The 24285-nt window shown below is 38.6% G+C and overlaps 1 protein-coding gene across 4 annotated transcripts; it reads left to right on the top strand.

Moving 5' to 3' along the window:
* The first annotated feature begins 5931 nt into the window (after positions 1–5931).
* On the top strand, positions 5932–23686 carry U2AF1 (U2 small nuclear RNA auxiliary factor 1). 4 transcript variants are annotated; one of them, XM_062599299.1, is made up of 10 exons: positions 5940–6024; positions 9037–9124; positions 9347–9403; positions 11193–11223; positions 11808–11874; positions 16050–16099; positions 16716–16814; positions 17789–17922; positions 18254–18346; positions 20689–23686. In XM_062599299.1, the coding sequence occupies exons 2-10, from the start codon at positions 9078–9080 to the stop codon at positions 20825–20827; spliced, it is 717 nt and encodes a 238-aa protein (XP_062455283.1). In that variant the 5' UTR covers positions 5940–6024; positions 9037–9077; the 3' UTR covers positions 20828–23686. The 4 variants fall into 4 exon arrangements, with proteins under 4 accessions (XP_062455292.1, XP_062455302.1, XP_062455283.1 ...); XM_062599326.1 differs by lacking the exon at positions 9347–9403; XM_062599308.1 differs by lacking the exons at positions 9347–9403; positions 11193–11223; positions 11808–11874 and adding an exon at positions 12672–12738 and having other exon boundaries at positions 5932–6024.
* The last annotated feature ends 599 nt before the right edge of the window (positions 23687–24285 follow it).

Raw genomic sequence — 24285 nt, 5'->3', positions numbered from 1 at the left:
CTTGTAAGCTCCTCTGGGCAGGGAGAGGGGGCCCTTTATGTAAAGGAGACAGCATAATGAGGGTTTTGATTCTAGCTGGGGCATCCAGGACCGAAGTGCTAAACACAACATCGAATAATGCGTTGAACTTAAAAGTCAGCATCCTCCAGCTTTATTAATTTTCCCATTCTTCAGCTGTAAGGCACTTCCTAATAGCAACATTAAATGAATCAGCAATGTTCCTAATCAGAGGTTGTCTCTCAAAAACTCCCCAAGGGAAAACTTACATAAGACACCCAAATCTCTCACCCATGCTTTGGAGTCTTTGCATAGTTGCATCTCTAATGCTGCTTCTCTCCTCAGTATTTCCTCTCCTCTTTCTTGCTATTCATCCCTTCACTGATCGTTCTCTGAAATCTCTCAATCACATCCGACTAGTTAAATTTATCTTAACCCACAGCATCAAAGCAGTGCCCTAACACTGCTGATGATGCCCGGCGCTGAACGGTGAGTGATTGGGAAAACACAAAGAGGGGCCCCGTCCCTATATACCAAATGACACTGTTGTCCATTCCTGTATGTATCATTCCTGATAAATGAAACCAAGGCACAATCGGTTTGCATCAGACACACTCTTCCTCCTCCAGACACGTATGGACAACATGGCTACAAAGACTTCACTCCTCTGTGCTGTTCTGTGTTACATTTACTTGGGTAGCTATAATTAAGGATCTTTGATAAGATCTGATTACATACCCATGGTGATTAGACACAGAGGTAGATTAGATATGATTACTAGCTACAGTTTTGTTCTCGTGTACACAAGATGACTTCTTATTCTCCTCCCCTTACTGTTGTTGTGTCTTGTATCAAGCAGAGAGCTGGTCAAATTGTTCAAAGGATTTGCTGGCTGTGGATTACTAATTATCCCTGCACACACACTGTTGGTGAAATCACTTTAAGGGGAGAAACCAAGTCCTGTGCACTGGCCTAGAACTCCATGCATCTTTTTAAGTGACACGTGGATTTCTGAACAGGGACAAGAAGGTGTTAAACTCCAGTGAATGAATTAAGTATTACAGGTACTGTGCTTTAGAAAGTGTTCCTGTGTCTGTTTTAGTCTCTTTTTCTACATCCAAGCATTAGTGTCTTTCATTTCACAACCATTTTTATTACTCCTTTTCTCCCTGCTCAGTTTCTCTCTTAAAAACAACTGCCTCCTGATCACCTTATTTTTCTTTCTCACTCCTTTCTCTCTCCTTGTTTGGCAAATTAGGAAACTAAACTTGAGCAGCACTGTTTTCTCCTCATCATATATTAGTTGGTATCTAGTGATGACACTGGGCCTTAGAAGTCCGAACAAAACTAAGGGACATGTGTGAAAGCATTTAACCCAGTAGAAATCAAAACAACTTGTTCAGGGGAGTAGCCTGCAATGAGTCACTGTCTCAAACAGTCCTGTGCAAGTGGAGGGCATGCATAAAGCATCCAAGAAGTTCCCTGTCCTCAATCTTGCAAATATCCTGGTCTAAATTTTAGATAATTTTAGATTTTAGGTGTAATAACAAAGAGATACATGGACTTCTGCCTTTCATCCCTACTTCTCTGTGGACACCTCTTTTCTTCACGTTTCCTGTACCTTTTTTGGCTCATAATTTCCCCCCTACCTTTATAGTTGTGCTGTCAACATTAAAGGTTCTTCTCTCTCCCTCTCTTTTGATGCTTCCTAGTTTCTGCCCTTCTCAGCTTGTCCCTGTATGCAACATGAAGTCACTTTAGGAAGCCGAGATCCGAGCAAGCTAATATGTTCTTATTAATATAGTTGCTGAGAATCATAGAATGGTAAGGTTGGAAGGGACCTCTGGAGATCATCTAGTCCAACCCTCAGCATAGCCTCATACAGAGATTGAGCCCGCGACCTCGGCATTAGCAGCACCACGTCCTAACCGAGCTAAACCTGCCCCCACAGGAATCTTTTATCTTCATCGTACATGTACGATGTACATGTAATGTTGCCTCCAGTGTTAACAGCCTCTGTCCAAGCTGCTGCTGTTCAGTTAGGCAGATGCACTGCAGCAGATCTTTCTTCCAATAACGGTTCTGCTAGACTAACACAAGGGCAAAATACCCTACTTCTAAAGCAGTTGCAATATTGAAAACATCTCTAATTCTGGGTCTTTGACATTGGATTAATCACAAATTTGTTGACATTTCACAAGCTCACACACAAAAAGACATTTTTTTCATTTCTTAATTCATTCTTAGATACCAGTAGAGGGAAGATGTGAACAGTCTGGCTGCAATTACAGTACATTGAAGTACTGTGCAGGGACAGCACCCTCCTGTTCTGCTGTGTTCTGGTGCTAGGCCTGGTGCTGGCACACTGAGCCCAGGAAGAATACGAAGCAGAAAGAGTTGGAAGTTTATAAAGTTCTGGTGGGGACAGACACCACTGTCCCCAGTGCAAGAGGCACCATGGTACAGGGGACTGTGAAGAAAAAGAAGGGGAAAATGTGAGTGGGTTTATTTCTCAACAGTTGGATGGCCTGAAGAGTCCTAGTCCTAGGATTATTGTCTCATTAGACAGAAAAAAGATGATATTATTATTCAAGGACAGTTACCCAGGCAACCATTAACATATCAGGACAGATTCCTAGTCACAAAACAGAATTATGTGCAATTTTCTGTCTTTCAGCTTTTACTCCTAATGCTTTATTCTAGGAATCTGCTTGTGCTGGAGGCATTGTAAGATTTCTGATCATCACGTATAAGAGAACATTTCTAACACATAGGAGTAGTTGTTACTTGGCTACGAAACACTGATACTGTTAACAGATGTCAACACTGGAACTCACAAGTTAAGGCCATGCTTTGGAAAACGTTTTTTGCTCTCAATAGCACACCATGCTATTTATGCTAGTACACCATGTACAAGTTATAGAAAAGGTAAATCTAAAGTGAAGGAGGTTTTTACAAGGTAAGGAGCAAGAACCTAGTGAATTTCGAACAGTGAAAACAAATTTTAATTTTGCCACAAGAAACAGGTATATTATATCAGCTGGAGTCTTTAACAGTTGAATACATTAAAGCTAAAATCAATATAATTTTGTTCTGCTTAATACATAAAAATGAATACTCTGTGAAAACAGTCACATTACAGGCTGCTTTTAGTGATGAAGCAAAATCACCAGGATCTTCTACTTTTTTAGAGTTCATTGTAGTTGTAGTTCAACCTTGACTACTCAGGCTAGGTTAAGGTTCACAGCAGGTTCCTAACGGGTGGCTGATCTGACCTAACAGCATACTGCTATTTAAAAGGTGTTGTCCTACTCCTTCATCACCATCTTCCCAACCCACAGCTGCATAGTCCTGACCTTCCCTTGTGCTAGCACTGGCACTCATGTAACTACTCAGTGAGTCAGTTCCGTTCAATAAATGAACAGGAATTTATTCTTTTATTTGCAGGGTCTGGTTTCTGCTGGTTTAGTGAGTTTATACTCCAGTAGTAATTCTAGGTAGGAGGCAGATAAACAGTGATTAACTGAGGCAAATGAAGTACATTCTCTAACAGATGAGATTTCATCAGATTTCACCAGTGACTTCTGCTTCCTAACACCTGAGTCCTAATTGCAAATTTGTAAGGAAGTCAGAGAGGAGTAAAGGGAAGGCACCAGAAGTTTGTGTGTTCATGGCAGAAGTTCTGGCAGCAATCTTTTCTCATCTCAGTGAAGAGTAGTAAAAAGCATCTCAGTAAAAAGCAGCAGACATCTTTCAATCCCAAAACAGTATGTACAAAACAAACATAGCAAGCCATGCAACAGCTGAGGAGGAGAAAACATCTGCTCTGTGATAAGAGCAGATCTGAAGATTCCTACTCACCAAGTCTTCAAACACAAACAAGTCCAGGAAGACTCTTCCTGCCCTATGATGGGGCTTTGGATCAGCCAAATCTGAGCAATTCCAAGGGCTGATATCAAAGTCACAGAAATCGGAAGATTTTTTTTTCTCTCTCTCTGTTAGGGTCCTTACACTTCTAGGAACACAGTGTCTGGAACTGACAGCAGAAAACCAGGTGGCTACAGTTCAGCACGTTTTTATGATCTGTGTAGTTTTTGCCTCAAGTTCTTGCAAGGTAAATAGCACTTCAGAAATATAAATGATAATTCATGCTGTGAGCTTGCTGAGTTTTTAAATTTTTATTTAAAGATGTAAATTTGATAGGAATTACACAACTGATACAGTATTTACAGTCATTATATCCATCAAAGCCTCTCAGCTGCTACGTGAAGAGGAAATATAACTGAGAAAAAACTTCTAGCTAATGCATTTCCATAAACTCAAATTATTTAAAAATTCTAGCATTTACCCCTCATTTCTTGCCAAGTTTACTTCCTTTTGTTTTCTTAATGGGTCACTTGCTGATGACCACTAGTTTGACTGACACACACTCACATCTCCATGTTCAGCTGTCAAATGTAAAGAAAGCAACTAAATTCACTTCATTAGGTATAGCTATTGTGAAGGTACTAAAACATTACTAAAATTGCTGATGCATTTTTAAAGTTGATGCATTTTTTTAAAAAAAAAAAAATATGTAATCAGCCAGAAATATAAACATTCAATTCACTTCCTCAGAACTGGACGTGATGTTAGATCTCAAATGTACTGTTAGGGCACAATGTAGCAAACACTTGTGCTGGTGAACTGGCTGCAGTTGGGCAGCCCAGGTCTGTGAAGTAAGGCATACTTGCAAATGTTGTGGGGAATTCCAAAATACTGAAAGCTGAATTTTAACTGTATGTGCAGAGTGCTTAGTCTTTGTTTTCTGTATTGTAATTACTCTTCCTTTAACACAGCCGCATGTACGAGGCTTCACAAAAATTACTTTTATTATTGCTATGACTTTCAGAGGAAACTACTGTCAAAGCACAAATACTAGCCATTATGTTGCTTATCTACCAAAAATAACAACAGCGTAACCACACTCTAGTATGAACTGAAAAGGAATTGAAGGGTGGGAGGTTAAAATGAGGAAGTTCTGTTCCCCTACAGTGATTTTCAGACTGTAACACCACCTTTGTTGCAAAAGCTGATTAGATTGTATCAAATCATAGTCATCTAGATGTATTATTCCCTTTTTAGTATCACTTCATTTGGTTCAAATTTACAGCTTTTTGGCCTGTAATTCTACGAAGCTCTCCAAAATGATCAGAAATAATTTTGTCCAACTGCTAACCCTCCACTCTGCTTTTAATTAAAATGTTGGTATCTTTCTTTGCAACTGATCGTCCTCATGTTTAAACTCCTTCAGTACCACCGTAAATATCTGGGCCTTCCTGCCCTTTGAACAGTTAACTTTATTCCAGCAGCGGACATTATGATAGGAAAGGTCTAAATCAGATTTCTTTTCAGTGTCCTTTGAAAGGATGACTAATGCAGAAAGACCCTTTTACTTCTAAGCAGCATCTGCATCTCCCCTGCAGTCACATTTACTCCTGTGACAGCAGTGACTCGCCGAGTCTTTCTTTCATGTCCCGCCTCAATCACTTTTTCCACAGACTGCCACCATTAGACCTTTCGCATCTCTAGCTCTGTACTTCAAAATTCCTCAGACGCTTCCCCATTTCCTTGAGCCAGCGAGCCAGCTCCTCGTGAGGCTGCCAGAGCCCTTCCGCCAGCACCGCCGCTCCTCCCTCCCCTCAGGCGGAAGCGCTGCCGCTCCAACTCCAACGCCCGCCCGCCACCCTCTACCCCGCTCTGCGCGCACTGCGCGTGCGCCGCAACGGCACCGCGTGGCGCCGGCGGGAGGGGGCCCACGGAAGGGGCTTGCGGCGCTCCGCCAATGAGCGGCGGAAGGGCTCCAGCGCATGCGCAGAGGGCCGCGCCGCCCCTCACCCCCCCCGCCCCCGCCGCCTGCAGGGCGCCAGGAGAAGCGTTTCCGGCGCGGAGGCTGTGACGTGTGCAAGCGGCGCCGGGCTGTCCGGCGGGCGGGCGGTGGGAGATGGCGGAGTATCTGGCCTCCATCTTCGGAACAGAGAAGGACAAGTGAGTGGCCCCATCCCCGCTCCCCGTGCGGCTCCCGCGGCTCGGGCGCCCCGGGGGGCTCCAGAGAGGCCGCGGGGGGAGGGCGCCGGGCGGGTTCCGCGGGGCGCGGCGAGGCGCAGCGCCCGCCCGGGCGGCCTGTTCGCCCCGCTGCGGTCACCCCCTCCCCCCGCCGCGGGGAGCCGTCCGTTTCCTCCCTCCCACCCTCCATCTCGCCGCCGCCGCCGCCAAGAGGAAGCGCGGCGGGCGCGCGCGCTCCCCCCTCCCCCCCCCCCCCCGCTGACCTGTGGCGCGGCGGCCGCGATCCCCTCCCCCTCCCGGGGCCGTAGCGCGCGTGCGCGAGTGGCGGAAGGGGGCGCGCGCCGCTCGCCGCGTGGGGCCTGCGCGCGCCCGCGCCGCGCGCCCGGCCCCGCCCATGCGGCCCCCCCCCCCCCCCCCCCGGCCCTTTCTCCCCGCCGGGCCGAGCTGGGCCGGCCCCGTCCCTCCTCGGGACCCCCCCCCCCCCGCCGCCACGGCGGCTGCGCCCCGCTCGCAGCTCCCCGCCGCCGCGGGGAAGGGCCTTTTCTTCCCCTTTTGTCCCTGCCTTTCCGCCGCCCCGCCCCTCCCTCCCCCCCCCAGCAGCAGCAGCCGCCCGGGAGCTTCCGCTGTGCCTCAGCGGCGAGGTGTTATTTCTCCTCCTCCTCCCACCCCTGGGCGCGGAGGTTTTTTTTTTTTTTTTTTTTTTTCCGGCTGCTGCATCTTGCCCGCCGCTTTCCTGGGGAGCGCTGCTGGCCGCTCGCGGTGTCGGAAGCTCGCTTGCGAAACCGCCCTTTATGAAACTTCGGTCCTTGCCGGCGTGGCCAGACCAGCGTGTTTCTCTGCTTCTTAAAAATGAAAGGGCCGTCGATATGGTGCTGAACTTAAACCGCTTTTGTCGAGGTCCGGCCACAAGGCTTCCATTTGCCTTACAGTTCGTACTAGTGCGTGGCAGCCTCGCTTTGCTCACCGCTCGCAGAAGTGCTACAGGCAGCCTTTCCTCAGCTGGATTAATATGCCATCCTTTCTGGCATGCTACATTACAGTTTAACAGGACCAGTATATGTCAATACATTCAACATGAAATTCCTATAGTGGTCTTAGCTTCTATATGGGAAGTGAGCAGAGCTCTCCAGGAAGTGTTAAAGCTCGAGACATTATCAGAAGTTTTATAGTTGTTAAAATGTACATTTCCAGTCAGTTCAGAGAGGACAATGAGTATATGCTAAGTATGTGCTTTCAAAAATGTAACAAAGAGTAATCATGAAATGATTTCTGTAGTAAAACATCTTGCTAGAGATCAGAAATGCTTTAGTACCTTCATATTTCTCCCGAACAAGTGCTGATGTTGGTTACACATAATTGTGGAAAAAATAAGTATAAATTTTGAACAAGGGAATGATAATCTTTCTTCCAAGGTAACTCTTACATTTAATTTATTTAGATATATACCACAATAGTTTTCTTCCCCTTTACAATTTTGCATTCAATTTTTCCAAAGTAGCTGAGCTTTTTATTGTTTTCTTTTATTGTTCCATGTGAATTACACTAATATATTTTAGAGTTTTATTGCCATTCATAAACCAGATTAGTTTTGAAGGCACCATTAGGTGATAGCCAATTCAGCAAAACCTATAGTGACTGTGTTTAAGAAATAAAACAGTTCATTTTGAAATAATTTATTCATGGAAATGGCTTAATTCAATTAATTGTTTTGCTCATATGTATTCTGTGTATCAGTATCTCTCACTGCAAATCCTGAAGTGTGTTTAAAAAATTGCATCAGCTTGGCTGCTGTTAAATATCTAAAAAATGTAAGCTGCACAAAGTTTTTAGATAAGAAATGCATTTTTACATCAAAGCAAGACAACCTTTTTAGTAGTCAAGCACAGAGGTTTATAACAGTGCCATCTGGGGCTTTCCTTAGATTGGATATTATCTGCTTGAAATTCTTTTCTTTTGTCTGAGATAGGTCTACATTCAGCCCGACATAGCTGTAGAGGCTCGTCAGAAAATGTAATTCCACAAGATACTAATTGGAGCAGCAACAACAGCTTAAAGTTCCAGAGGGTCTGTTTCTACAAACAGTGGTGTTCATTGTACTTTCAATTATGCCACAGTAGCTCTGTGTGGGGCAGGATTGTAGTGTGGAACATTGAAACATTTCATTTAAAAGTAACACTATTTTTGCCTTACCTGAATCATAGCAATCTTTTAAATACAGTAAAAGGGTTGAGTGGTTACCAAATGTCACAGTGACAGAAACGAGCATCAGGGTCTTTAAGCAGAAGTCAACTAAACGGGAGTATTTGTCATGAAAGTGTTCAGATTAGAAACTTGGTTGAGGAATAGTGAGGTGAGAAAAAGGGTATTTGAGTTGCTTTTCTGCTGGTTGTGGAAGAAACTTGAGGTTACGTCTAGCTTAGATGATGCAGAAGTCATCTTAAAACTCAGAGGGCTAAGATTTGCTCATCCTGCTAAAGGCTTAAGAGTTACAGGGGTGTAACTTAAACAGGTGGCTTTTTTAAACATTAGGTAGATGCAACTGTGTCAGTTTTAAAGCACATTATGTTGTTTGGACTAGGGGTTATGTGAACTAAAACACATCTGTATAGTTCAGAGTATAACTTTTCAGACTATTTTTTACATTATTTCCCATCTCATCAGCCAGTAGAACTGACTGCAGTGAAGCAAGATAAAAAGAAGGAAGGAGTAGCAGGGTAAAATAGTAGCAATCATCTGTGTTAGTGATGGAGATATAAATATATTTTGAGTTTGAGTGGCTGGTAAAATTTGGAAGATGACACAAACTATAAGCTGGGGTTAAAAGAAATGCATACGAACAGTTTTTGCTTTAAAGCTTTCCTATACTGTCTTGATTTTTCTGTTTTTATTTCTCCATGTTAAGGTAAAGGCATTTAGGGAATGTGTTTTATATTAATTACGTATTAATGTGATTATATTCCAGTGTGTAACTATTCGGGATTTTTTTACTTGCAGAGTCAACTGTTCATTTTATTTCAAAATTGGAGCTTGTCGTCATGGAGACAGATGTTCTCGATTGCACAACAAACCAACATTTAGCCAGGTTTGTTTTCCTTTTGTTTTTCATTCTTATAGAAGTATATTCTTGACTCTTTAAAACATAAATTTTCAGATACAAGTCAGTAATTACAGAGCTCCAGATTAACTAGTTAACTTACACTTACACTTTTGGCCCCAGTTTGTATGGGTTTTTGCTTTTTTGGGGGTATTCCATTTACTTCTCCCAGCATTTCTAATTATCTCCTGTCACCCTTAATGGCTGCAGGAAGCGATGCTGTTGTAAGCTTGCCTGTAGTAGAGACCAACCAGTGCTAACTTTCAGGTGAGTGTGCCTTCTCAGTGATGTTTAGGCACTTAAACCATCCCAAATTTTTTTTTATCACACACAATGGCAGCATATTCCACCTGTCTCAAAGGTGTGAGCTTAAATCTTTTGTGCATATAAAAGAAGAAAATCAATCAACAAAAGCAACTTCTCTGTCACTGTCTTTGCTCTCTGACCCAGGCTCTTAAGTTTTGAGAGCAACTTACACACTTCCTTTGAATGTGAAAGAATTATTTCTTCAAAATAACTTGCCTGGTTGCTGAGGGTATATCAGCTGACTTTACAGGTTATGTCATCTTTGACTAGATAAATATTATCAGAGACATAGAGCTTGACTGCATGTCTGCTTAAAAAAAGAGATGCAGTGGTTGATAGGTTTTTATTATTATCTCTATAGTTTTCAGAAAACTTCTTTTACATTCCTGTGGAACTGTATGCTTTGCCTTTTTCTATCACTGCTGATTGTCAAGGTATGCAGGTAAATAGATTTCTTTGAGAGTATTGTATGTGGTGATCAGTTCCTGTGAAAGTCGTTGCATTGTCAGCAGTTTTACTATAAAGGTAAAACTTAAGCAGCAGTGGAGTCCTCTACAAGTTTGCTTTAACTGACTTAGAGCAGAATTGACTTTTTCTGGAACACTGGACTGGTGTCCGTTTGGGGAGAATTAGGGTGGCAAGTACTATCTATGTGACAGGAGAGTAGAGTGGTGGGACTGATAAAATTAAGCCTCCCATGACTGGGCAGGGAGACTTGAATAAAGAGATGTGTGTTTGTGTTACTGATCTGGAGGGACCATTGCTGATGCTTCATACACAAAAACAATTTTCCAATTTTAAGGAACTTAATGATTGTTAAATTAAGTGTTGTATGTCAAGAAGAGTATTCTCCCTTTTAAAATTGTCCAATTTAAACAACTTCCATAATAACCATCTTAATACTTTTTTTTTTAATAACTCTTATTTTATAAACAAGAAAATACATATATACAATGAAGAGTTTCCTCTGTCAGTGCAATCTTTAGTTTTGCTTTAGAAACTACAGTCTCAAACCCCAGCTGAAGCGGGTCTGCAAGGGCACGTCCAACACATCTAGTGATGTCTGGGATCACTGGGGCATTGCACTTGGCAGACATACTGGATTGTTCTATCTCTAACAGACCTGACAATTGTGTAGAATTCATTATAGAAATCTTTATTTGTATGCAGATTGGCAATCAGCTGTGATAGAAAACAGAAGAACAAATATCTTATTAATGGGAAGTTATTGCCACAATATTTTTATCTTGTGTTGCTATTGCTGGTGCAGCTATTTTATTGAAGTGCTGTGTTAGGAAAGGTCATGCAATCCAGAGTGATCGAATTACCACCAATCAGCAGAAACACTGTTGTAACTGTATGCATGTTTCTGTGTCTCTCCAACTGTGACTAAAACATGTTATTTTAATCCTGGGCCACAAACACAAAGCTTTTATTAGTATGACCATACACCCATAATAAAACAAGTATGTGATTCAAATGTGATATTACAGATCTTTACATGTTAAGTGGGTAGGATATGTAGGTATGACATTGGTGGTCCTGTGACTTCAAGCTCTGAATTATTAATGTGACTAATAATAATGTATAAGTTAAACTTGCTTGTTTGGGGATTGCAATTTGTACAAACTAACATTGAGCTTATATTTAAGTAATCAAATCTCAGTTTTTGAGCTGCTTACAGTGATATGGACGTTTGGAATTCTTTGTAATATTAGTTTACTAACTTAAACATGGTTTGTTTTTTCAGACAACTTGATTTTAAGAAGAACGGTACAAATGTAAGGTTTCAAGTCTGCCTGGGCTAATTCTTCAAGTAAAAAGCAGAAGGGCTTAAAGGATATTGTCCTTATTTGAAGGATCGGAGACATGTGAACCTATGAAGCTATTATATTATTTAAACAGAAATTCCACCAAGAAATGTCTGATGCACAAAATGAGATGTAACCAATGCCCGAAAACCTTATCGCTTGCTGTAACATTTTAGACTCTGTGGCATTATGTATTGTATGCTGTGCACATAACATTTTTTTTTCCAGATTTAGAAATGAATCTGATCTTAACTTTAAGATAAAACTAGGCATAATATCAAGTAGTTTGGTGTTTCAGAGTACTGTGCCTGACAATTCCCATTTTGAGGGTAGCTTACGACACAAATGCAGCTCTTTCTTGGTGGTTAATTTAAAACTGTTTTCATAATATGATGGTCTGGATACAATTTTGGAAGATATTCTGCAAATACAAAAGGAAGTCTTGAGAATAAAATATTACCTATAGCTATTTGCAAACAAGTTGTCTCTTTGCAATTGTCTATTATATGCACAGCAGCCAGTAGAATTCCCCTTTTTATTTTTTTTCCCCGCAGACCATCTTGATTCAAAACATCTATCGTAACCCCCAAAACAGTGCACAGACGGCTGACGGCTCACACTGTAAGTCCCACAGTTGGAGAAATTTTTTTAAAGAATGGTGTTAAAGAGCCCACTCCTAATTATGAGAAAATAATGTTGGCTTCTGAGCTGCTGACATAAAGCTGTTGCAAACAGGACAAGTGACGGAACTCTTCTTGCGCATAGATCAAGAACTTGTGAAATGCATGCAATTCAGAATGCAGACAGTGCCTTTATAAATTGTATCTGATTCTCTTACAGTAAAACCTCAAACTCAATTGTTCAGTGATACTGCATTCTTTCTAAACAGCTAAATTGCAGACATTTCTCAAATTCTTCATTTAACCAAAAATAGGTACATTTATGATGTACGGTAAGTTTCCCAAAACTGTGGGTTTTCTTTCATCTTAACTCTTCTAGGAAAATGGAGATTTCATGTTATGCTGTGATTATTGTATTACTTTTTTTTTTCTTTCTTGGGGTTTTGCTAGTAAGAAACCATTTAATAAAGTCAAATTCAAATGAATTATGCTTAATTTGAATATCACCTTTGGGTGTCATCTAACATAATTCTGCCTGAAATCATATGAAACCCCTTCATACCAATATTGATGAATAAAATAACTTAAAAATACAATAATGGAGTATCATGAGATCTCTATTACTTTACAGTGTTAGGTTGATTCAGAAAGGTCACCAGATAAATGAAAGTTCTCCTTCTTGGGAGAGAATAACCACCTCTTTTTCAGCACAGACTCGGCTAAAGCGACCCTAAAGGAAACCGGTTTCTTGTGAAAATTATTTTCCATAATATAAAGTTGTTGCGTTTTGTATTTCAGACCATTGCCCTCTTGAACATTTACCGTAACCCTCAAAACTCTTCCCAGTCTGCTGACGGTTTGCGCTGTAAGTTCATACAAGTTCCTTCACTGGTTCCCTGGGCTTGATTGTCAGAGCTCAGTGTCGACTTAAGCTGGTCTACCATTTTAGTTTAACAGATCAAACTGACCACGTTTCATTAATGTATCAAAAAAAAAAAAAAAAAACTTACTGTCCCCCTCACCTTCTTCCCTACTTCCATAAATTTTAGGGGAATCTGGATACCACCTATTAAATCAAAAAGGGTTGAAATTGTACTACCCTTGTAAAGCAGTCTTGATGCACTGCTTTCTTCCCTCCTTTTTCCCTGCCAGTTGCCTGCATCCTAGGAAAGCTTTTCTGTATGTTTTATGCTATCCATTAGGCTTTACTGTCTAAAGGGCAGGACAGTGACATACTGACTTCATCCAGAATAAACTTCCTGCTATATAAATGTTAAGAGAACTTGAATTTGAAACTTTTCAGACTTCATGCAGAAATATGTCTTAGGTTAATGCAGCTTCCACAAAGAGTCTACATTGAAAGGATACACTTTGACTGACAAATACTTCCCTTTTGGCAGCTGTCCTTTTGGATAGGTGCATGCTTAAAATTCCAGAACCACATTACATATTTGTGTAGGAAAAAGATATCTTTAAGTGCATTTGAGGAGGGAAAGCCTTTTGGGTGTGGTCATGAATTAATTTAGTGACTCCTCATGAGGTAGGAATGGGCAAAAAAAAAAAAAAAAAAAAACAACACACCTACTCTAAGACTGGCAGAAGTAAAATGACCAAGATTGTTGATCTGCGATTTGTCATTGTGAATCATCAATATTAGAATAAGATACAAAAGACTTTAGGACCAAAAAGGATCGGTGTTATTTTCTAACTAATATTTCTTGTCGAAGTGAATATTGACTGTGTGGTAATAAAGCTTGGTTTGGCTATTCTTTTTTTGACTGTTGGACTATAGTCTAGTTCAGATTAGTTACCAGCATTTGATTAGTAACTTTGTGAAATCAGAAACTAACTTAAAAGTCAACACTTTCTCTGTTTTCTGGGTTTTTTAGTAATAATAATGCCCCAACTACGTAGCCTGAGGTTTTTGTCTTGCAGTCAAGCTAGATACATAACGATTTTGTGAGTTTGTCTAGACGCTTGAACAGTTTTATTGATCTGTAGGCCTCTTTGTTACAGATACTTAGTTATTAATACTGTTATGGTATATCAAAAAATGTGCAGTTGGATATTTTCAATATGTCCCTGGATTCTCAATGCGCTGGTAACTAATTTGCACAGTGTTACAGCAGTTTGGTCTGTGAAGCTGTTTAGATTGCACAGCTGCAAGAGTCTTCACTTAAACAGATTCTCTAGTGTTCTAAATACTGGTATTAAATTTTAGTTTGTCTTGACAAGTGGGTAATTATTTAACAGAGCCTAACTGTACCTGGTATGGTAGAGTTGGAACTCTGTAATCTGTAGGTTTACTGAAACTCCCTTCTCCCTGTTTTCTTTCTTTTTTTTCATTTTTTGTCCCTATTTAAGTACTGCATGTATTTTAAATGGATAATTTTGGGTAGCTATTTAATGCTTTTGTTGTTGTTGCTTAACTATCTTCCTTTCTATTGCCGTCATAGAGGATTAACTTTAGTTTTGAACAGTAGTAGTTTTCCTGGCTATTTTAATTAGTAGTTGGGCTTCTCAAGGTTCAGATACCAGTAGCCCTGGAATACAAATGTTTGTAAAGCCTGTGCATATGTATGCTTCCCACTTTAGAAGGATATTCAAATAGTCATTAACTAATTGTTGTTTATCATCTCTTAGTTTGACAGTAGAATCTCCTTACAAATTGTTAGCCCTTTTCCATTTGGAAAAATTAATTATTCCTTGTGTTTCTCTTGAAGCCCTGTCTGATACCTTTTTAAGCAAGCAAACCCTTAAGTGTTAGTAAGCTATCATAAGAGGTGTTGGCACGACCTTGGGAATATAGTTAAGTTTTAAACTGTCTAGAAATAGCGGTTTAATGTTTGGTATTTCTGGGATTTGCTGTATAACCGTGGGAAAGTGGTGGGGAAGAAAGGTTGTAAAAACAAAACGCTTCAAATCCAGAAACACTGTCAGCCTAAACTACATAAGAAATGCCCCTTAGCCACCTTCAGGAGGTGAGCAGGATGGAAGAATTAATTATAGTTTCAGGGTGTGGCTGGTTGGTGTTAGAGTCTTTGAAAAAAAACATAAAATTCTTCCAAATGGCACAATTTGTACTGTTACCCAGGAATGACTGATCCCAAAGCATCTGTTTTTTCACAGCAGCCTGAAGTGAATAAACTTAGCTTTGTTGGCCCAGTTTCTTGTCTTTTGCTTTCTGGTAACTGAAGCAGCAGTGTTTGTATTTTAATGCTAGAATATTTTTCTAGCATAAAATGCAAGGTTCATTTTTAAACTGCTCTGCTTGATCTTAATAAAGTCACTTAACTGCTGAAGAGCTAATACATTAAGTTTTAAAGTATACAGCTTAATGTACATTAAAACACAATAGAATGGAAGAAAGAGATGAAACTCATTTCTATATTCTCAATGCTTTGAAAACTCAGCCAAACTTACACTGTTTTTTATAGCAGCAGGCAAGCAGCGCTCATTTGTGGAGTCCAGCTTGGAGCATGAAAATAATCTTAACACAAATACATGGCTGGCTTTTCTTGCACTAAAAACTGATATGCAGGACTATGGAAAAATAAAGTGATACTCAAAATTAAATGAGAAAAATGCTCTCTATTGTAAAGCATGGTATTCTTCTTTGAGGGCACCAAGAAAACCATGTCATTTTAATAATGGTTCCAAACAAATTCTTTTAAAAACTGAGCTGTGTTACATTATGAACTCTCAAATTTTAGTTTATATGTGCTGGAGAGGTGGATGTCTTAAAATGGCATTCTGCCTTTAGGAGGAGAAATACGAGATTGTAATATGCTTTAAAGTGTGCAAATCTGACAAAGCACTTGCCTTCTGTTTAGGTAAAATCATTGGTAGGTAGCAGGTGAGACTTGTACTTTAGATTTAAATGATACTTCAAAGTAATTCCTTTCCCTTTCCTGCCTTTAAATTTGTAGCATATTAGTTTGGTTCTGATTAAAGCTTGTCTTGATTTGACCATGTCAGTATAATGTTTTGAGATATTACTTTGGAGACTAAAGCTGCTCACAGATGCTTACTTTTAATATTCCTATTAGTTAGCGACATGCTATATGGTGTCTTTTATGCTCCAGGTGGCCTCTCTAGATTATATTTTGTAGTAAGATCAGAATCTTTTCATCCTTAATTATGGATTCTAATCAGTATGACTCTTGATTCTTGCAGGTGCTGTGAGTGATGTTGAAATGCAGGAACATTACGATGAATTTTTTGAGGTATGTAAAAGAGTTAATGTTTGAAATGCATTGAAATGTTCTGGGAATTGTGGAAGCAAATTAGTTGGATGAATTCACTACAAATCACAGTTAGATGGATTCAGAGAAATGCACTTGTTTCCTCTGGTACCTGTATAAAACTTCTAGCTTTCAGTGCTAAGTATTTCCTGGTGTAACCCTTGGGTAGTTTGGCTTTAACTTTACTGTTCATAATACACTTCTGTTTATTTAAAGATCAGCAGCTTAAGCATGTAGCATTTTGATTTCATAGTTCCCTTCTTTCCTGTAGACTTGAAATATACTTTTTCCATTCTTTGTATAGAAATGAATATAAGGAAAACTGTAGCAGCAAGGCTCATTTACTGTTTTCAGTGCATCTTATTTCTTAAATACTGCACATTTATATAACTATTTTTTGTATCCTGTTAACACTGTACAAGCTCTTGCCTTTTGGATGGACACAGCACTGCTCCAGCAAGTACTAATCTTAAAACCCCAAATGTAAAAAAATGTTTTTAAAAAGGGCTGCTTTTGGATTCATTAATAGGTAGATGCATTACAGCTGTACTTTTAATTAATGTGCCCTAAACTTTTAACTGGTTGATTCTGCATTTAGGAGGTCTTCACAGAAATGGAAGAAAAATACGGTGAAGTTGAGGAGATGAATGTTTGTGATAACCTTGGAGATCATCTAGTTGGAAATGTATATGTAAAGGTAGGATACAAAAAGAAATTTGAAGTATATCATAAATAGAAATGGTATTTATTGATTATAATTAAGAAGCTACTGTAGCCTTGTAGTTTGGGGAAGTTAGCTCTTAAGGATTTAAACTTCTCTCCAACTTCATAATGAAAAGTAGAAAGACTGAAAATCTAAACAGAATGTAAAAACTTAAGAATTGATGTGAAACTTTCTTAATATTCAGAATCTATGCCATTCTATGAAGGTTACACCATTTCACTGCATGGTTATAAAGGCAATCCCCATTAAGCTGTTCAATTTGCCAAGATTAATTTTGAGTATTTCTTTCAATTACACAACCTTTTAAGCATTTCATTGCTGAGCCTTGTAAGTTATTTCTGACAATAGCTGGGTGGTTTAAGGTACAAAACTGGGTAGTTGGATTTAGCTTTTAAGGATCATTGGCATCAGTTTTGGGTAATCGATACTGAGCTATCATTTAAAGAAATTGCATTATGCATATATTTAAGGAGATTCTATTTGGAGGCTTTTAAGGTACATTCCTTTAACTGGAAAGAATTACCTTGAGGCCTAAAATTCTTAGCTGTGTAGGCCATAATAATTAGAAATAAAAACTGAATTGGCAGATGCTAAGTTTTGAAAAGGAATCTTGTATCCTCTAAGTTTAACCTTTATTTTAAAACAGGATCAAATTTTACAAATCGTGTTCTACATGAATGAGAGCTTCAGTACTCATTCAGAGGTCTCATTAATGGCTGAAAAAACAGTGCATTACGTTTGGGCCTTTGGTATTCAGGAACTCTAATCATTCCTCCTTGTTTAAAGGTGTATTAAGAAAACATGATTTTTTTTTCTCAAGAATTTTGAAGTAGCTTCTATTTCGGTGACCCAAACCCATGAGTTTCTCGCAATTGATTTTCTAGGAGTCCTTGGTCCACCTCTGTTGCTTCTCTGTAACGTGAGAAAAATGTTAATTTTACTTTTAGTTTCGCCGTGAAGAAGATGCAGAAAAGGCTGTGATTGACCTGAACAATCGCTGGTTTAATGGACAGCCCATTCATGCTGAGCTCTCACCTGTGACTGACTTCAGAGAGGCTTGTTGCCGTCAATATGAAATGGGGTAAAAAGTTGCTTCCTGTTTGTGATAGAAAGCTTGCACAGAAAAGGTGGTTACTAGGTGTGGTTTTTATATGTATCTTATGGGTAAGGAAAAAGCACTTCAGGTAACAGCAATATTGAGACCTACAGTCAACCTCTTGGATTTTGCCATCTTTCTAGGACTTTGATACGCAATTGAGTGAGTTATTTCCCATAAATGATGCTTGCATTTCATTGTTTTTAGTGTTAGAGTTCATTAACTTTTAGGTGGCTAGATGACCACTAGGTCTTAGGGCAAACAGACATAGTGTAGAGTAAGGAATTTTAATTTTATTTCTCAAATTCTGTTTCAGGGAGTGTACACGAGGAGGTTTCTGCAACTTTATGCATTTGAAGCCCATTTCTCGGGAGTTAAGACGCGAATTGTATGGGCGTCGTCGTAAAAAGTGAGTTTGATTTTTGAACACAATTCAAATGGATAGAGTAAGGATAAATAGTTGAGTATTCTGAAAACAAAACTTGATAAAGTCCTGTCTTCCTTTTTCCAGTCAAGTTCTGATAGATGTGCAAATGAAAGGCTCCAACTGAAGTTAGCAAGTGGCCAATTTAGAACAAAGGATTAGTCTTTATAGAACAATTCAAAAGTAACTTACTAAGAGTTGCTATGGATGCTGAAGGCTGATGTGAATTTAAGAGAAGACTGAGTACAACAAAAAAAATATCCAGTGAGACTTAAGTACATAGGAACTACCTCTGATTCAAATCCCCTAATTACAAGCTGTTATAGGCTGAGAGTTTATTCAAAGTTTGCTTCATGCCTCTTCTCTGCTTACCCTCTTTTGTACGTATTTGCTACTGATCTCTGTTAGAAGCAGGGTACTTGGCTTGTTGGGATTTTTTTCAGAATCAGATCAGTCACTTAGCATTAAGTACAGTCATTTGCATCTATAGATACATTCAGGAAGCAGCCTGATTTGGTTTTACTATTTTCTTTAGTTAGTTTCAACAATTAATGGCTCATTCTTCTACTTCCTTATTATTGGTAACAGGAGCTTGCTCTCTTGAGCACTTTTATTAACACTGTTCCCACAAAATGATGCTCCTTGATAGGAATGCTCAACAGGGCAAAGGGATAATAATTTCTCTTACTGGCAAAAAAGGTTGCAATAAATACACATTACTATTTGTATTAAATTATATATTTATGAAGATCCCATATAGAAAAGCTTGTACCAGTGCTGCTGTTATGACACCTGTTTTGTGGATGGTTCATTCTGAGCTGGATTCAATCTCCTTGTTCTTAGGAAACTTGTGATATTTAAGGTAGGGATGTAAACTTGTTGAGCTTGCTTTGTAGGTATCCTTTTCCCTGTTTCAATCACAGAAGGAGCCTAGAATTATGAAATGCTTTCCCTATAAGTGTCTCTAGTTGGTGAAATATTGCCCTTTTCACAAATACGCATTTTCAATGCTGTGAATATTTTGCTGTGTTTTAGGATCTGCAAGGATGCATTTAAGCGTGGAAAACGCAGATTGCATAGATGCAATATTTAGGGACAAATATTTGACTAAATTCTTTTCTAAAATATCCCGGTTAATATTAATTGGGTCTTAAATGCAAGCTTGTAAGATGTTTGGGGTTTTGGGGGGCTTTTTTTTTCTTTCTTTTTTGAAAAGAAAACTTGCTCTTGCCTTTGCCTTGTGGTTACTCTTACGAATCATGATAGCTCAGACTCAGTAAAGCACTAGGGCATTACCTCTTCTTGCAAGACAGATCAGATTTGAAATGATTATTTTACCTGTAGCCCAGTTTCAGACAGTGGTAAAACAAATAGTTGAGTCTTCTAGTTTCTTGCTAGTTTTCTTTATTGGCCTATATAAATTCTTCATGAAGCTAAAGTTATCACATGCTAGCAGTAAAGGTTGATGTAAAAAAATCAGTCCTTGAGTCAGTGGAGTTTACAGGTAGAATATGTAATTTACAGTGACCTGAAAAATAGTTCTACACAAATGAGATATGCAAAAGCTTCAATTACAAGAAGGGAGGGTACAGCAAAACTTCTGAATGGTGGGATAATTTAATAATTCTGGACAGCCCAGTGGCACACAAGTTGTGTGTCATAGTGAAATTTGCCTTGCCTCCCCACCTCTACCCCTTCCTTCCAGTAACATCTCAATGCAGAACAATATTCTGCAAACCTAGATTTTTAGAAGTTCATGCAAACACAAATGTTAAGTTCTGCTGTATTTTCTGCAGCTATTTAAGTTTGTACTAAGCTGTAAATCCTAGTAGCTGTATTAGCAATATATTCTGGATGGTTTTGAGCTTTGTGGCTGACATTAAAAATCATGATCCTTAGAGGCAGGGATACTTGCAAATTCTGATGCCTTCTGGAAGTAAAAAAGTCAATAGAGAACTTAAATTTTTAACTGTTAGTTGATGCAGTTGGTCTCAAAGAAGTGGACTTGAAAACAGCTGTAGGCTTTTTGTGTAGCAGGTGTCTGCTTTTCTTACTGCTTCAATTAGAAGCTGTGTAACAGTGCACTTAGTTCCTCTATTTCTTAAGGTTTGTGCATCCATTCTGATGAATGATCAGCAGTGAACAATTGTGTCTTTTCACAGTATGTGTTGACTCCACAACAGTAAACACAGAGGCAGTTTATCAATACCTTAAATCCCACATTACCTTCCCTCCTCCCTACTACTTATATCCTTCAATATTCCATTGCATGGTTTGTAAGTTACTGAATATGGTGAAACAATAAAATTTCAAACTTTTCTTTAAAGGCATAGGTCCAGGTCGAGGTCCCGTGAACGTCGGTCTAGATCCAGAGATCGTGGTCGTGGAGGTGGTGGTGGAGGAGGAGGAGGACGTGAACGTGATAGGAGGCGGTCAAGAGACCGTGAAAGATCTGGTCGATTCTGAGCCATGCCATTTTTACTGTATGTCTGCTAGAAAGTGTTGTAGTTTGACCAAACAAGTTCATAATGAGATTTTTTTTAAAGATGGGCTTCTGAATAAAAATTTGTAGTGATACAGTATTCTTTGTGTAACTTGTTTCTTGTGGGGGGAGTCTTTTTAATTGTCATTCTTCTATCTTGACAAATACATGGATTAACTATGCCTGAGGGAAAGGTGGTAAATGTATTGGAGGAGCACCATTTTTTTTTCTTTTTATTCGGGTATGATTTGAACTGTTGATGAAGATGTGTGTGTATATAATATAAAATATTATATACATAGTAAAAATAATATACTGCTTGAGAAACAGTTACTCACATAAGTTTCCCTTTTCTGCTATGCTGTCTGCTTATTTAGGTTAGTTTAGGCACATTTAAAAGAAAGGCTGTGCGAAGTGCATTTATTTACCAAGTAGAAATGCTTAGTTAAAAAAAAATGTATGTTTGTTTGTTACTAGAAGTCTGTGCTCTGTCTACTAATGTGACTGTGGCATTTACAATAAATCCAATTCCTTGGTGTAAAATCTAAAGCCTATTTTCTAAGCACTCTGGAGCAGTTGAGTTGCTGCTCTTGACTGTTCCAGAGTTCACAGTTCAATTTCTTATGATTCTTGATTAAATCCCTTGTCTTTGGCTAGAAGGAAATTACCTAGTGCAGCGGGAAGGATAATAATCTTACTGCAGTGATTCATAATAGGCAGGTGAGTTGTTCCAAAACTCATACTCCATTGCAGCAGGGTGTATTTACATAGGATGTATTGAAGGAAGTACAAGGTCCTGAAATACAAGGACCAAATTTATTAACAGCTTAAATTTTTTTCACTCTTGTGTTCTCTTGGCTGTCCTTTAATAGAAAACTTTTCATTAGTGTTCAGTATCATACTAAATTAATTGGACACTAGTGGAAAACAAATCATTTTTTTCCAGCTTCACTCACTTGCAAGAGGTCTGAAGTGGGATTAAAAACTAGTGAACAGATGAGAGTTTCTTCACAAAAAAAAAAACCTCCTGTCTTAACTGAATTGCACAATAAGTATAATTAGTAAGATGTGCATCTTTTAAGAATTTAAAGCTCTAATTGAAATATTGCTGGAACGTCTTGAGAGACAATTTGTACAATAGCTGACTTTCAGTTTAAATTCATTCATTTCTGCTTTTATTCAAATTGCTTATGAGATAGCATGACATTTTGGTTAATGATCATATTTCTGCAAGATAAAATTTTACATACATGAAGCTTCCTAATACAATGCAACTTCCAGTGTAGAAGAGAACTTACTAGTGCTCTGTTAGTTCTCAGAGTTGGATAACTTCCTAAATGGTAGATCTATTCCTCAATTATTTAAAAAGAAGTGCAAAGGATATGTAAGCTTTACACAGATTAACAAACCAGCTTTTCCCTCCAAAATAAGCCTAAAAACATTTTGCTCACTGGAACTTGGAACTGGGACACAAAGTACTGAAAAGTGTGGCTTTAAAAATTAATGTCTTGCCTGTTTAAACCTTTTTGTTCCAATTCAGATTGAATTGCTTATGTTTCTACTGGATGGTTTTGTTAACCAGATTATGAAACTTCTTTTGTCATTAACCTCTTTAAAGAAATGTATCTCTACACGAAGATGGGTTTGCTGTTTACATTGTGTTACAAGTAAATAAATCAAATTATGCTTTCTTTTTCACTTGAAGAAACTGAGCAGTGCCTAGAATAGATGGCTAAAGTGAAACCTGTAGTATTTCTGCTAGGCATTAGGAATTTAACATTGATAACTTAGTTCTTGCAGTTTACAGCATATTAATCCAGTTCCATTTCCTCTTCAGTGAGGTTAGGGTTCTTAGTGAGCTAATTTAAATTTCAAGCTCAAAAAGGTGAGGATAGCCTTTTTGTTTTTTTTTTTTTAACACAGCATCTAGTATAATGTTACTATGTTTAAGACCCTGTTTTACACAGAGATTAATAATGCAAGCTGATTTGCTATTAGTTTTATAGCAAATTAGCAGATTAGTTTTAAAGTAACATAAGTGTGTCCCTCTAATGGTTTTCACCAGTTTAGGTAAACCTTATTAAACAGCAGGTATATTTTTGTATGATAGCAGAAGTTGCATTTCCCCTCTCTCAGTACAATTTCTCTTAAAAAGAAAGCCCATTTGAATTCCACTTAATGCATAATTCTGTTGTCTGATTCCACAGCTGCCTAAGAATTAATGACATAACTGGAATATGTCATATAGGGCATTGAAAGCAAAGGATTTTACTGGATACTCAAGAGAAAAATATACATTGATCATTACCTGTAAGGCTGGTTAGTGACAGCATTCAGCACGTAAACTAAGCTCATGATGTATCTTTTGCTAAGTTCACCTTCTGTATGACTGTACATTACCAGTAAAATGCATCAAATCTGAAATTTAAACTGCACAAACTTGGTTAAATACTTAGACATTTGTCCAAACTGGACAAGTTTATCAATATAAAGACAGTGGAAATCCCATCTCATCCTTCCAGTGTAGTTCACATTGTCTCAGAGTAAGAATTCCCCTCTTTCGCAAAGGTACCCACTTCTCACAAATATTTCAATGTCAGCTCTTCTGTTAAACGGTGGATGTTAGTTTATGGAATTCCTTTACCTCAAATAAGTGACAGCATACAGTATTTTCTTAAATCAGAGTCAATTTGATTGAAACTGTTAATCCCAAGTGGCTTCCTCTTATTTGTATTTGGCTCTTACTCTGTGAAAATGCTGCTTGTCCATGAATATGATGTATGTTGAGACTGTAAAACCAAATGGAGAAAACTTGTTCAAAATAAAGCCTTTTTTTATAAGAATGTGACAAAAATAATCCCTTTCCTTTACATGGGATGCTGTTCTTTAAGTGACCAGTGATGATAAAGGCTACAATTTTTAAATTCCCAGCTCTTGATTTGAGCTGTTACTTTGAGTGATTCTTTGCCTTCTGTTTTTTAGGGCTGGTGGTGCAAGCCTTTCCTTCAACTTAAAAAAAAAAAAAAAAGTTCAGATTTTTCAGACTTTATCTAATTGGTAAAGGTTAAGTATCAAAAGATTGTGACTTTCATTGTTCTGTAGTCAAGGAAAGCTTGCAAATTTCTGTTGTGAACTAGAAATAAGGTGGCTCCTAACTTTGACTGAGGACTTTGTTTAGTTGAGTGAGAGGGGATTCAGCTTTTTAAAGATGATTCTTCCAGTATTTCATAGCTTAAGCTGCAAGTCTCTGGGAGTTAATGAGTGTGTCCATTCTCATTGTTGTACTAATACTTTTACAGTTGCAGCTTAAACTGAACATACTGTCTTTATTTAACATACTAGACCTGGAACTGCTTTAAGAGCAGTACTTTGGGAGTATGGGAGGGTTAATCAGTATATTCTCCAACACTTGCAACTATTGATATATTACACCTCCAACTGG

The sequence above is a fragment of the Rhea pennata genome, chromosome 1 (assembly GCF_028389875.1).
Source record: "Rhea pennata isolate bPtePen1 chromosome 1, bPtePen1.pri, whole genome shotgun sequence".
Lineage (NCBI taxonomy): Eukaryota > Metazoa > Chordata > Aves > Rheiformes > Rheidae > Rhea > Rhea pennata.
The sequence above is the reverse complement of the archived record's forward strand: the minus strand, read 5'-3'. Positions and strand labels throughout refer to the sequence as shown.